The 15,902-nt window shown below is 33.5% G+C and overlaps 1 protein-coding gene across 6 annotated transcripts in view; it reads left to right on the top strand.

Annotated features, from left to right (window-relative positions):
- Positions 1–7,758: 7,758 nt before the first annotated feature.
- TRPS1 (transcriptional repressor GATA binding 1) overlaps positions 7,759–15,902 on the top strand; it is a 300,769-nt gene continuing 292,625 nt past the window's right edge. For 2 of the 6 annotated variants that reach the window (XM_074266590.1, XM_074266630.1), the window contains exon 1: positions 7,759–8,246. Coding sequence is in view for 1 of the 6 variants with exons in the window: in XM_074266621.1 (XP_074122722.1) it covers positions 8,979–8,988 (10 nt within the window). In the remaining 5 variants the exon portion in view is untranslated. The other 4 variants (XM_074266621.1, XM_074266596.1, XM_074266611.1 and 1 more) reach the window with 4 other exon arrangements.

Here is a 15,902-nt window from a genome sequence, read left to right on the forward strand (position 1 = left end):
TAGGATTGTCTATAACTGTAGTACCCTTACACTAATAAAATGGAAACTTGGAATTTTTTAAAGCGCTCCTCCATTTTTTCTTACATAAGAAGCCTTATTCATTAATCTATAGGTATATATATATATATATATATATATATATATATATATATATGTGTGTGTGTGTGTGTGTGTGTGTGTGTGTGTGTGTGTGTGTGTGTATCTTAGAGTACCATAAGAGTACAATACATATGAGTTGGTTATGCAAAGAGGTTTTAGATAATTTATTACATTAACTTTAGGATTATTCCCCTGCTTAATCATACTATAAAATAAAGGGAAAGTTAAAGAGAACTGTGAAGTAGTAAACTTATCCAGGAACTTCTATCAACAATATAAAAAATAACAGCTAGCATTGTGGGCAATAAGAAAGACATAATGCATTTGTCATATGTTACAATTCGTAGGGACCATTGCTGATACATACACACACACACACACACACACACACACACAAATTATACCATGAGAAGCATTGTTCCATGATGGATGCAAGTAATGCTGGACTCAGAGTCAGGAAGACCTAGGTCAGCATCCACATCAACATCTATGAATATTTACTAGTTATGAAATCACAGACAAATCATCTAGCATTTCCAAGAGTAGATTTTCCCTTTTCTAAAATAGTATGAGACTTGTACTATCTATCATATAACATTATTATAAGGTTTAAATGAGATAATGCATATAAAGACATTTGTAAAACTTAAAATGTGATATGACACATAATTAGTATGATACAAATGATTCTGAGATAAGAAGAAAAACAAGAAATTTGAGGAAAGTCTAATGAAAAATTTGAGGAAGGAGAGAACTTTTGATATTATTAAGGTTAACTTTATGGAAAACTTCATAGAATAGGTATCAACTGGATTGAACTTTATAAGAAATGGGGACATCAACAAATACCTTTGGAGGTAAGGACATTCTTTAAAAGTATGAGGAAGCCATATGGGAAAAACACATGCATGGAAAAGAACAGATAAGTGAAGTGATAAGGAATTAGACTGGTGCTAGGAGGGGAACTGAATGAATTAATTCTGAACAGGTAAACTGACGCTAGATTCAACCAAGCAACAAAGCATGCATTTATTAAGTGCTTATTGTTTCTTGCTTAGTAGCATAAAAACCCTTTCCCTCAATGAGCTTACATCCTAATGGGGAAACTACACATATATAAATAGGTATCATGAGACAAGTACATGCAAAGTAGATGGAAAGTAACTTTGGAGTGGAAGTCAGTAGGGAAAGACATAAGTGTAATATGAGCTGCATCTTAAAGGAAGCCAGGATTTCTAAGAGATGGAGGTGAGGAGAGATCATTCTAAACATGGTGAGCTCTTTCACAACCAGGTAAAAAGTATGGAAATGGCAGCAGGAGTATCATTTGTGTATTTGTGATATACAGAGATGAAGAATATATACACAGACAGGAGGTACACAGAAAGAGAAGAGGATCCATATGGTTTTAACTCTAGAGCTTTATTATACAAATAGTCAAGATCCTTTGATCAGATCAGTAGTTAAAAATGAAGATGGTTTCTTGCTCTATGATATTTTTTCCTTAACCTAAATAGCAGAAATTATTTTATTCCTTTTTTTATTCCCAAGTAATTCATTTATCCAGTTATACTATTGCTGAATCTAGATATCTAGTTCAATACTTTAATGAATCTGTTTCATTATTCATGTATATATTTTCTCCAGTGAATACCCATTCATTCCATGAGATTCTTCTGTGCAGATGAATGCTTCATAGAGGATCCATCAAAAGTATTGGAAGTCTCCTTCTGATCCATTATGACACTTGAATTTTTTCCCAACTCTTTCAATGATTTTTATGAACTTTTTGATGACTGATTACTTCCACTCAAAATTTGGTGTTTTAATAGGCATATATAAATCTTTAGGAAATATCATTTTTCTTCTAGATAGGAGAACTAATATTTTAATAAGGGAAATCAAACAAGTGCTACTTGAAACATAAACTTTTATGGTGCTTACAATCCCTTAATGATGGAATATGAAATATATATATATATATTTACATATATATATATATACTTTTTTATTTATATATAAGGAATTAGAGTAGACATGGCAGAGAGTTGGACTCGGTACCAAGTTCTGGGTTCAAGTTCTACCTTTGACATATATTGACTATGTGATCTTTGCAAGTCACTAAACTTCTCAGTAATATAGACCATTAAGACCAAACATTTCAGAGATCCTAAACTGCTTTGGTTGGTGAAGTTCCTTCATCCTGAATTACTCTAGTCTCTTTTCCTATATTAGGATTTAAAATATCAGCAGACTGTTTAGAGGGATAGGGTACTTGAGATTTCATTGAAAACGAGAGCTTCCTCAAGTGAGGAAAGTCCAAAGATTTTTTTCATGGTCACAAGGTCATTATAAATCACAGGTAAGAAGTAAACCCATGTCTTTTGTTTGTTTTTTGTTGTTGTTGTTGTTTGTTTGTTTGTTTGTTTTTGTTTTTTTTTATATTAAGGCTGGCTTTGTATATCATGCTTTCTTTTAAACTATCACAAAGCTTTCAATAATACAAGATGATATGGAATAATATGGAATAATAATTATTAATTAGTTACATAAACGTGTAACCACTTTGATGAAATCTCATATCCCTTTGAGTATTGAAGTTATATGTAGAGGGTCACTCTAAAAGATTCACAGAAATGGAATTCTCTTTATCACTTCCCCTACTCCGATAACCAGATCTCTATTTCTATTCAAGTCCTACATCATCTTCTATATCAATCTACAATCCTTTGATTCTATGTTCTCCTTATCACTTAGGTTATAGTTTAAAACCTACTGTTTGGGCATCTATTATTTAATCTACTATTTTTAGGATAATGAGGAATTGTGAATCTTAACTTAAAGCTTCTCTTATGAATGATAATGAGGACAAAAGTCTTCTATGAAACATTGCCAAAAATGTGTTGCTGAGTGAGATGGAGCACTGTGGAGACCACCCAGAAGTTTCAACTGGTACATGGTGAAGCAGCTCATATGCACAAAGGCAAGGCCACATGGAGCATGTAAGACCTGGACTCCATAGTGTGTGCTTCTAAAAGAAGGATGGGGAGAGGGGAAGACTTTTGGAATCCATGAGGGCATAACCAGTTAGGTTTGGGTTCCCTTGGAGATTTTTTTCCCTTCTTCTTTACTATAAGGGTTGTGAGGTAAGTCAAACTGCTATTAATAAATGCCAGGAGTCTATCAAATTTTGTATCTACCTCAGATTCTGCAGGATGGTTAATGTTCAATATTTTAAAATATAATAGCTACATACTTGCTGTAGTAGAAATGATTGTAATTATTAGGATTGTTATTATTACATAAGGGATCTTTCATCAGAACTTTTTGGGGGGAGGATGAGTCTATACTAGAAATGTATTTTTCTTTTTTTTTCAATGAAGTCCATACTTTCTGACTTCTAAGGTAAAACGCAAGGCCCATTTTTCCTACTAGAAATTTGTCTAATGAGGCCAAAGGGATTTTGGCAAATGTAAATCAGAATTGGAATACCAGATATGGGGAATTTAAATGTGATTTATTTTAAATAATTTCAGGCTGGGATGTTGTCTAAATATACATTTTAAAAATGAAAATAGTCAGAAACTGATAGCTTTTTTTTTTTTTTTTTTTTTTTTGGAAGCAGGATATGGATTTGGAAGGGGAAAAATGGACACTAAAACTTTTCTTTGATATTATTTCTGTTGTAATTCTTGTTATGAAAGAGTGCACAGTGCTGAAGTAAATGCTTCTGAAAGACTCATTATGAAAAACTGGAAAGCAAAGTAGACTATACTAAAATCGTATGATATAGTGCTAACCAAAAAGAGAATAATACATAAATGTTTTCTTGATGATGTGTGCTAAAGCAAAAGGCATTTAGGAGCGAGGGTTGTCAATCTCTAAGGGTTCTGAAAAGAATTGCTATTTATGACGTGTTAGAGTAAACAGTTGGATTACATTTCTGAAATGCATGTTCCATCAGGTAAAATCATTGTGATTACAGGCACTAGTACTGTAAGTAAGTAAGTTATGTGCTAAAAGGCTGAAATTGTAAAACAAGTATGCTTGTGCTTAACTGCTAATCCCTCTTTGTATCTACATTGAATAAACTACAAGAAAAAGGGGGGGGGGGAAGAAAGGAACATTTAAATAATAAGGCAAGAAAGGCATGTTATGTCATCTTGATAAATAATGGGCTTTATTCACCATAAGGAATCATTCTAACAGTGGCCCAACCAATAAAGATTATCCAAGAGTTAAAGGAAATAGGAAGGATTATAAAGAAGTTATTTCTGCTTCCCTCTGTTTAAGTAGATCGGTGTTTCCTTTGTTTGCTTTTAGATTTTTCTTAATTTCTGCTTCATTTTCTAACCTATCACATAAAAAAAGCACAAGCTGGCATTTTAGTCACTGTATTCCATTGAGCAGAAATAAATGTCCAATAAAAACAAAATTTTAAAAATGGTTCTAAGTGCTTTGCATTTGTTTGACAACAGAAGATAATAATGCATGTAAATAAACCTTTACTGTTCCTTTAATCCAGTTTGTGCTATGCAAATGTCAAAATTGTATATTAATAATAACAAATAAACAAAGATTTGAAGAAAACAATATACATAACTTATTTTATATATTGAAAACAACTGTCAAACAATTATGACCTCATGTATTAGTTGTTTTGAAATATTCCTTCTAGGATTAAAAAAAAAAAAAAAGGCCAGAAAGGCCTTTGAGCTTGAACATATTGTGTCAATCATGAGCATATGCAATGTATATAAAGCATGAGGTAAAAATTTTCTTCATAAATTATTTCATAAATAAATAAGTAATTTGCCTGAAAAGGTTTATGAAAATATTTTGTGCTTTTATTAAGTTCTCTACAGATCTTTTGTGGTCAATGTAAATGGATTGATATTGACATCATCTTGATCTGCTTTACTTTAACTTGAAATATAGAAAGAAAGCAACTTGCAGAGATTTTCCATTTTTTTTTTAGGGAAATATTAGTAATATTGAGTTTGTGAAACAGAATTTATTAAAGATTCCATTTCCATGATCATGAACAGAGTTGATGGGTGTTAGTATCTGGTGTCACTTTAGTCTTTCATTTAATGGATATAATTGACCCTTCAACAATTAATTGGTCTTGGCTTTTTGTATAATATGTAATTTAGGATGTACTTGTTGGTAGGGTTTTACTTTATTACAGGTAGAAAAAATGTAGATCATTTCAAAGCTTTTGTCCTTTTGAAGGCATGTAATTTAATTTTGCCAATTTATTTAATCATTGAGTATTTACTATAAATAAGATTTGTACTCTTACAAGTGAAGTTGAAAATAAGGGGAACTAAGAAAAAGCTCACTTACTTACTTTAAAATTTCTTCTACTAATACAGTATATCTATAGTATATATTTTTATGAGGGAGCAGGGAGGAGGTTACAGGAAGATAGCTCTTGTTATATATTTACTATTTAAACTTGCTCCTAAGATGCTCTAGTCTCACATAATATTACTCAAATAACAGATTCGGTTATTTTCAGTATTTTAACCCTTTAGCACACAAACTTTTTGGGAAAGTAGACTGGTAATTATCAGAAACATAATTTAAAGGCTCTGTTACCTCGTATTTATATGGTAGACACACTCCATAAATCAAATTTTTAAGTATGTCATGGCAAATGAATGTCTTGCTACAATCTTTCTTTTTAGGATACAATTCTTCTTGAGGTGTCACATATTTCCATATAGGTCAACAATTTCATTTATAGCTTTAACAAAAATAAAAGGTCTATTTTTTAAAAATATAAATGTCTTTTACTGTGGAAATTGGTGGTTGACGATGTTAAATGACTCCAGTGTGTAAGTATGCAGATGGCTATTAGTAGCTGACTGTAAGATTTACTGAAGATTTTGATATTAATTTTCCCTTCATGCTGGACTTTATATAATATATTGTATAAATGTAACTCTGTTCCAAAATTAATTGTAATTGATGATAATATATGTGCAGTTCTATACATATAAGTGGTTAGTGTTCTTATCCCACCTTCAGGGAATATATTGTGTGCCTCATTGTGAAATTGTATTTTGACTACCCCTTTCACTTGACAAGTTTCTCTATTCCAAATGAATTATTGCCCCTTTACCCATAAAGAGTGTAATAGACACCTTACAAAAATACTTAAGGGATAAACATGTACTAAAAAGGAATCGCATAACAAATCTGCCTGTCTAGGTATGCAATAAACACAAATGAAGACCATGTAGGAATAGGATGATGACTTTAAATAATAACTCTAAAAAAATTTTTTTTCTAATTTATATTTGATTTACTTTTTCATCTCAGAAGATAGTCTATATCACAAAATATACTTACCATCTTACTTGCATAGAAAGATGAAAGAACCATTTTCTGAGGGAAATATTTTTTGAGAAAATTATTTCATCACCTAACGTTTTCATGATTTTGCTAAAAAGCAAACTATTTTAAATCATTTCATACTTTTAATAACCTGTTTCTCCACTTAACACAAAATTAGTTCAAAAATGACTTGCACCAGAGGGAAAACAAGTCACTTAAAGTCATCCAAGTGAGAGAAAAATTATGTCCAAATGCCCAATAAATGTTTACTTATTTTTTAACACCTACTATAGTTTGACTATTCATTGTAATTTTTTATACACTGATGAGCTTTAAAGGTGAAAAACATCACATTCAGAAACATTATCAGGGGAAATTGATTAGAAACAACGAGGGTATTCAAAAATGTGAAATATATTTTTTAAAGTCTTTAAAAAGCCTACTGATGGCTCCTCATCTGTTTAGAGAAGCCAAACCATAACTATTTAATTCTATTAATGTTAGAAAGATATTGCAGTTTTATCAGCGTGATGGAATCCCAGAGAGGTAGCGGAGTTCTCCTTAGATCAGAAAACTCCAGTAACATCCCTCTGCACTTTTCCAACTTAGGAAAAAGTTCAAGTTGTTCTGTCCCAGCTCTTGTAATAAAATTCAAGGAAAACACTAACCACCAAGGAGGTGACCTTAGACTCCTTTATCTCTGTCTCTCAAACACAGTTACACACGCATAAATTCCGTGTTGCTTTAATAAAAGGATAGGAGAAGAAGAGAAAGTAAATAAAGTAAGATAAAAGACTTAACTTTCACAGAACTCCCCTCCTTTTAAATCATAGCATCAGTCTCGGGGTCCTTTCCTGGCATTAGTTCAGTCACCCCCATCCCCCTTTCATTGTCCTCTCTTTAAGGTAAGTACTTGATGGCTTTGCTTATTTCCCATACAACTTCCAGAATGCCCCCCCTCCCTTTCCCCCTAACTAGCAGAGAGATACAGATATACTGGGAGGGGGAGGGTGCAGAGTGAAGCTGGCCAGCTTTTTAGATAGGGCTGTGTAAAATATCTCGGTAAGAAAGCCCGGGTGTGTGTATGTGTATGGGGGGGGAGGGGGTGGCTTCCCTTTCGGATGTTCCACTACAGTGGAGCTCTTTCAAACTCGTAATAATTGTCTGCTCCAAAGCCGTCCTTTCCCCCTTGGCGGCTGCAGCGGATGCTGCCTTGGGCTCAGGAGGAGGAGTTGCAGGAGGCGGCAGCGGCGGCGGCGGCGGCGGCGGCGGCGGCGGGGACGGCGGTACTGTCTCTTTAAGGGAGCTCAGGCTGGGGTGGCGCTTTCCTCTGCGAAGGCTCCTTTGATATTAATAGTGTTGGTGTCTTGAAACTGACGTAATGCTCGAGGTCCTGACAAGCGATAACATTTCTGATAAAGAACTGATCTCACTGCAATCTAAAGCCTCCTCTTTTTTGGTGCTTGTTGTTGCTCCAGACCCTGGGTTTTCGCTTTTTTTTTTCTTCTTTAAAACAGAAAAGCAAAAAAAAAAACAAAACCCAAAAACCCACATCAGGCACATCCTAGATCTATTTCCTTTCTCTTTCTCTCTCTCTCTCTTTAAAAGAGGGGGGGAGGGAAAAGAGAGGGGGGGAGGCAGGAAAAACCTTTTTTCTTCTCCCCCCCTCCACACCGTCCCTCCCGCCCCCCCCCGAATAATCCAAGATCAACTCTGCAAACAACAGAAGACGGTTCATGGCTCTAGCCACCGCTCCACCATCTTTCGGGCTGCTGAGGTTATTATTGCCGATTAATCAACAGGTAAGGAGGAGGGAAAAAAAGGCAAAGAGGGAGAAAGAGAGATCAGCAGGAGGAAAAAGAAAGGCATGGGGGTGATCAGCTTTTCTTTCTCGCTACGTAAGATAATATTGCGCACGTTGAGTGTGGCCATGCTAAAGTGTTCTCTGTGTGTGCGAAATGTGGGTGAGCTGAGAGAGGATTGGGAATTAAAAGTGACTTTCTTTGCAAAAAGGAGAGAGAGAGAGTAAAAAGCAAAGTACCGAGGGTTCTCGGATTTCACATGCATTTTTTTTTTTTTATGCGTGTGTGTTTTCTTTCTTTTTCCTCCTTTTCTTTTCTTTTCTCTACTCCCCCCCCCTCCCCGGTTTTGGTGGGTCAAAGGCATGTGAGCCCTGGAAATTGGCGACTTCAAACTGCAGTAGCCCCTGGAGTCAGGAGGGTCAAGTTCAGCTGTTGAGGAGGAGGAAAAACAAATCCCCATTTGCCAAAAAAGAAGTTTCAGGGCTGGTGTCCCCCCACCCCCTCCCTTTCCCCCCATTCCCCTCTCCCCCTCGTCTCTTTCTTTCTGATTTTAATTCCCTACCATCGGGCAAAGTAGAAGAGCAGGAGGAGGTTGCAACTGAGGAGCTGCTGCAGTCATAGCCCTGGCTGCTGCTGCTGCTGCTGCTGTTGTTACTGCTGCTGCTGTTACTGCTGCTGCTGCTGGAAGTTTTATGGGAATCATGACAAGCGGGGCAGAGACTAGAGACCATCATGAAGAGTAGTAAGTTGGGAGAAACTTTTTAAGGTTGGGAAGGAATGAAAGAAGAGAGGGGAAGCGAATGGGGTCCGTTTCCTGATCCTCTAAATGGCAACGAGGACCTGATTCTTGGATGGCTTTGAGAAAACTATCAGACCCAGGCATAAAACTTTTTTTTTTTTTTTTTTCCCTCTCTCTATTTAAAGTCAAAGTTGCAGTGTCCCCGTATTCTGGTGTCTCTGTCGGGAGTAGTTTCTAGAGACTTGGGCCATTTGCTTTTGCGATTTTCATTTTGTATGACAGGGCTTTAAGAAAGGTTCGCTTCTTTAAATGAATGGGGGCTGTGTAGAAGTATTCTATTTAGCCCTTGATGGGAAAGTGTGTTGGGGGCATTGGTGACAGTGGGGCTAATTATTAAAACTATCACAGTAGTTTGAATTTAAGTAGCCCATGATGGGCTATGCAGGCAGTCTCTCAGGCTTCTGAAGCTGGTGTTCCCTGGGCTTTGATGTTGGTCTTGGGAAAGGAATTTTTGAAGGGCCATGGCAGACACCCCTGTGCCTCCAAATATCTCCCCCATTCTAGGACTCCATGAGCAATTTGAGGATGGGACCTGGGGTGGTAGTTGTTTGAAGTTGTTTTGTGACTTGGAGAGCTTTTTTGTTTGTACCTGCCTGAGATGGTGTTTGCCCGGGGAAGGCAGTAACTTTTATGGCTTCAGGACTTTAAAGCAATTTATGTTTTTTCGGGATTGAGACCGGATCTTCGATTTAGTAAATTTTAGGTTCTGCACCCCCCCCCCCCAACTCCCTCCACCTCCTCGTTCCCACCCTCATATTTTCATCTTTCTGGGTATTGATCGTTAGAAAGTTTTGGGCGACAAAGATTAGAGACGAAGTAAAATTAAATTTGAATAAAATTAAATTTGAATTTCTTTTCTCTACTATTCTTCAGTTTGATGCTGCTTTTGAAAAAAAATGGCAGTAAACTTTTAAATGAGGAAATGTGAAGTGTAAAGTCAGGAAGAGTTAAGTTATGCGAAGTTAAATTGATTTGTTAAACTTTTCTAAATTTACCTGAGAGAAGAAGAGGTCAGAGAGTTAGAAAAAGTACAAAGGGGCAATCCAGATAGGGCCTGCTGGGACAGAAATCATCCAGAAATGATAACTATAACCCTGTAATTTACTTACCTTGATTAATAAATAAAGCAAAAAGCTTCTAACTAGTCCCTCAGAAATCTCTAGCGATGAAATGAAAAACCTATGGATTTTGATGGCATCGAATTGCTTTCCTGTTGGTTTTAGGAAAAGTTGATCATTTGGAAAAGACTACCAGAGTTAGAAATGCAAGGAGGCAAAGGAAAGTAATGGTGAAAGCCAGTATTTGACGTGGACGAAATGAGAATGAAAGTTTCTGAACTGCATTACTGTTTTTGAACTTCTTACATGATGTGCATTCAACTAGAAAGCTGTCTCAGATATTCCACCACATTAATGTAAAAAAGCAAACAAACTCCAAAGCGGTGAGAATTTTTTTTTTTTTTTTTTTTTTTTTTTTTTTTTTTTTTTTAGTAGTATGCCAGGGCTGTGAATAAATACAGGGCTTGTATGAGAAAATGAAGTATTTCCTGTAAGTTGTCATGCTGACAACACTGTCTGGAAATAATACTAGTATTTTAAAGATTTTATTTTTTACTTTTACTTGAAAGCTTGTTAATGACTTGGTTTATTATCCAAGTAAAACCCATTCTCTTTTGAGCTTCTCTTTTCTTCTCTTCTCTCTTTTTCTCTGCTCTTCTCGCTCTCTCTGTCTCTGTCTCTCTCTGTCTCTCTCTGTGTCTCTCTCTCTCTCTCTCTTTCTTTCTGTCTTTCTGTGTCTCTGTCTCTCCAATTTCTTCATTGAAAAATTTGTGGAGTTAATAACTCACAGAGCCATCAGACTGCTAAAGTTATAGGATTGTTAGTATTAACATACAAACAAAACTAGGAGGAAAAATACATGTTCACATTATCAAGATTGAGACTTATGTCTCTAAATAACACGCATTCTGAAATGTCTCACATCTAAATATTAGAGCTTCTATGATATATACATGCTCATGAACATGTAAATATAGCATATTTATGTGTAAATCACAAATATGATTGAACTCAATCAAGACTGATGGGTATAGACAGCACTGTAAGTTTCTCTTCTCTCCCACCCCAAATTTATATTTTGTAGTAATTTCTTTAGTTATTGGATTCTGATGTTTGTATAAAGTTTTGGTTACCACCTAAAACATTATTTTAAAATATAATCTTAAAACAAGTATCATATGTAGTTGTGAGGACTTAAATTCTTTTAGAACTAAAAATGTCTGAAATAATTTGGATTGAATGAAGTCTTTATTTATTTATTTATTTGTTTATTTATTTATTTTTATGAATTTAAGATTTTCCCATCTACTTACACAAAAGACTACAGGTCAAATTCAGATAAGTCTGAATCTTCATGGAATAATATAAGTTCTTGATATGTTTCCAGTCTTTAGTCTTGATATAATTTGTGTTGTACGTAACTACCAATTTTTTTGAGTATATCATTATGTCCATATTATATAAATTTACTTCTTAAAGATATTTATGGTAATCCTCAGGAGAAGGGAGTGAATGCATCTGTAGCAAAAGATGCTTTTTAAAATCATAGTGTTACAATCCTATTTCATTTTTTTATATCATGAAAAGAGGTAGTTCAAAATTTACAGTTAATGATCTGCAGATTTATATTAAGCCACCTCAAACATGTATTGTTTTAATAAACTTTTATCTTACCATCTTTATCCAAGTAAATAGACACAGCTGAAAAGTTAGGTGATAATTTTTTTTAAAGTAATAGAGACATGTTATAGAACCTCTCAATACCTATTTTGAAATTGGTATGAAATTAATGACAAATTTTAAATCTCAGGTTTTAGAAGTAATCATTTTGATTTTAAACTATTCACTTTTTGATAGTTTTACTCATGATGACACTATAATAAGGCTTTTGAATATAACAATAATAGAAAAAACTTTATGAAAGTTATGAGCAGGTTGCTGAAGTGTAGGTTTAAAGGAAAGAGTAAAAAGATTGGTTAAGTGATAAACTTGAAATGTAATCAGTGGCTCATAAATGAAATATATTCTGATTAAGATATTCTTCTAGTGTATAAAATGAAGCCATTCATTGACAACTGACAGCTTTCCAGTTGCTATTTGCCTTTGCTTAATTTAGTTTTCGTAGGACAACTAGTGTAGTAGTCTGGATCTTTTTTGGCAGGCATAGGAAACTATAAACTCAGAAATTTCTTTCCCAACTATTATACCTTGCAAGTCAAAATCAGGTTGATAAAAGCAAGCAAATATTCACAGAAATTTTTATAGGTTTTTCTTCTGTTGTTAAAATTTCATTTAGATGTCAGGCAAGATTTATCTTCCCCTCCTCCCTTTCAGCTGTATTCAAAATTATTAATGATATTGATGATATATTCTAAATTTTATTTTCTTTTTATTTTCCTTGTAAATAATGGTCTGTTGATCTTTGGAGAAATTAATTTCAGCATATTTAGACCTTGTGTTACTATTTTTGTACACACATATAATAAGTAAAGTAGTTGTCCTTTGTAATGATCTTAAAGAAAGAGATTAATTCTTCTTTTAATAGTATCATTATAATGATTTCTGGAATGCTAATATTCCCCATAGGATGTTATAATAGATTTATATAGCTTTGACAAATAGGAATAGACATTTTTTCTCACTAAGCACACTACAATTTAGATACATATAGAACTCAAAAACTCTAAAAATGATATTTGTAACTTAAAAAGGGCCAAAGTTAGCATTACCATCCTCATGCTTAAAAAACTTTAAACTAACTTGTGACTATTAAATGTTCTATATTTCAATGGGGAGAAAACTTTTTAAAAAGTACACATTTTAGAAAGACATATGTAAGTCAAATCCATAAACTGTTTATTTGCACGAAATATAAATGTCATTGTTGGAAATATGCTCATATTATTGCTTTAGTAACACCAATATGTTCATCCATTGAACTGTCACCCAGCTGAGTGTGAGATTATAGGTGAATTAAGTCCTTCTTGGTCTTCTAAATTGTATCACTTGTGAGATTATAAGTGAAATAAGTTCTTCTTGTTCTTCTAAATTGTATCACTAAAAGCCTAAAGTAGTATAAATTAGGAAGTGTTATTTGTGCTAATGGTAGGTACAGAACTGATTTTGTCAAAGTTTCTAGAGAAAGAGAATTCATATGAATTAACAAGAGTTAGGTTAAAAGAATCGGCGAGATACCTGCAAATCGTTCTATGGTGAATATTTTTATTTCTGTCCAGCTTTCATTTTCTAAAGTATAGCCTCAAATATCATACTCATTTTAACTTATCTATGATTAAGATAAGTTTTGAAAGCATTATTAGATTTAATTTCATGCAGAAGTTGTCATTGATATATAAATGATCTTTTAGTTTAAAAAAATCAACAAATTAAAATAAAATTTTTTCTTAAATGCTTTTAATAAAAACTTTCAATTTTTAAAATGTTTCTAACTCTTTAAAAACCTGCAGTAAATACTTTACAAGTGGCTAGACACCTTCCCTGGTGGTTTAGTTTATACAAGCAGGAAACTTTCTCTCCTACTCTTTCTTTCTCTCTTTCTTGTTTTCTTTAAACCAACTGACGTAATGCCAAACTTTGCTTTAAAAGAACAGACAGAAGTAATTGGTAGCTTTTAACTTTTAATAATGTTCTGGATTGGTTTTAGTGGCCAAAATACCATTTTTTTTTAATTCAAGTAAAAACGGGCTTGTGGCCTGAGGAAGAAAGGCTCTGTTGATGCAGTTATTTTTATTCTTGTTTTTCAATCTGTTATTAAAAATCTTTCCTGCTGAGCTCTGCTGGATTTCTCCAATTGCTCTTTGTGATGGCTGGTGCATTTCAGGTTACAGTAACTTAACAGTTTGGAGATTTGGGTTTTTGGTGACTATTAGAGCTTCATTCTCATCTTTTCATTTGGAGAAACCATTTGTTTTATTTTATTTAAGATAAATAAATTAATGTTAACCGTATTGACAATTTAGTGAGTATATTTCTGTAAAAGAATGTTCCACCTGTTAGTGAGTCTGTGATATTAATGATTTTTAAGTGCAGAGAAAGGAAAGCATGCGGCATTTCTTATGACATACTTTAAAAAAGAAAGCATTAACAAACAAGAGAGTAGCATTTTTACTGATAGTGCTTCCCACTTGTTTTTACATCACAGATTATGTATTTGTATTTATTTGTTTCCTAGACTTTTAAAAACTCTCATTTTATAGCCTTTTCATCTCCTTCCTGTTGGTCTTCATCAGACAAGTAGAACTTTTCTCCAGTTAAGTATGAGTATGACAAGAAACACCTAGGTGTTGTTGATTGACGTCAAGACAACTTCATAAATTGGCAAGATGAAAGGACTTTCAAAGGCCAAATCAACTTGGGCCAGTTTTTCCTTTAAATGGAGATACTCCACCCTTGAACAGAGTTGCCCCACCCCATGTGATGGATAAAAAAAATTTAGTAGAAAAATTTTTCATGTTAGCCCACTTTGGGATTTAAACCCCTATACAAATTTGTACCATGTCTAATTTTAACCTCAAATTTAATTTCATAAAGTTCTTTTTGGTTTGTTTCCATAAGTGCATTTGAGACATCCTATAATCTAAAAATTAGCTGTTATGCAGAATTAAAGAAAAATGTATTAAGGGTATTTTAACAATACTAATAATTGGTATTATTATTAAAGGAACTTAATATGCACAAAATATCTGACTTATTTTGTGCAGAAAAGCCTTGAGAGTTTGAATTTGTATTATGTGGTTCTTATCTTTTTCTCTTCATATCCACAAACTTTAAAAATTGTAAAATCTGAAAAGCTGAATGTTTGATTACCACAGCTTTACCAAGAAAATCATGGGGAAGGGAGTGCCAACTTAAGTCCTTCAGCTTTTTATAGTTTACACCAGTAGTGCAATGTACTAATGGTTTGTTTTAGGTAGGTAGGCATTATTTATTTATTTATTTTTCTTTGAGTTTGCAAACATCAGTTTTAAGCACTGTTTGCCCAATATTTCTTTTAATTTAATGAATGTTTATTTGTTATTTTGAAAAATCAGAGCAAAAACTAATAATGACTTAGGGGAAAGAAGCGGGAGAAAATTATAGATTTAATACTAGGTATTTGTTTACTGAAATGGTGTGTGTATGTGAAACTTTGAGAAAATGACACAAAAATTCATCAATTGTGTGCAAAAGAACCTCTCCCCTTAAGATTTACTTAAACAATATACTTCAGTTTTGCCTGAAACCATTCCGAATCTCTACTACTCCAAGAATCTACCAGTATCTCAGTTCCTGAAAGATTAAGGAAAACAGTTTCTATTATGTAATGAACAGCAGTATTGTTTAAACAAAGGTAACATATTTTGATTTGTGTACTTCTTTTTTTTTTTTTTTTTTTTTTTTGGCAGTTGGCAGTAGCATACTTATAAAGTGAGGGGTGATCTAACAGTGTAAACATAGGAATATATCTGAAATGATCATGATATTTGAAAGATATTTAAGTCATTTGTGATATATATGTATGTTTATATAGTTATATATTTGTATATCTTGTATCTGATATATAATACATCTATATTCTCTAGATAATATAGATGCAATATGAGGTAAACCAGCCTTAAAAATACTTTACCTAAGTATTTGCAGTATTCAAATGTGAATTCTTTTATGTGTGTTTATGACCTATTTTATAAAGTTTACGTGTACGTATTGCATATAAAATGTACATATAGCATATAAAGTAGAGGATTCATCACTTAGATAATGCTATTTGATTTAATCTCTGAATGTACTGAAATGACA

This window comes from Sminthopsis crassicaudata, chromosome 1 (assembly GCF_048593235.1).
Source record: "Sminthopsis crassicaudata isolate SCR6 chromosome 1, ASM4859323v1, whole genome shotgun sequence".
Classification (NCBI taxonomy): Eukaryota; Metazoa; Chordata; class Mammalia; order Dasyuromorphia; family Dasyuridae; genus Sminthopsis; species Sminthopsis crassicaudata.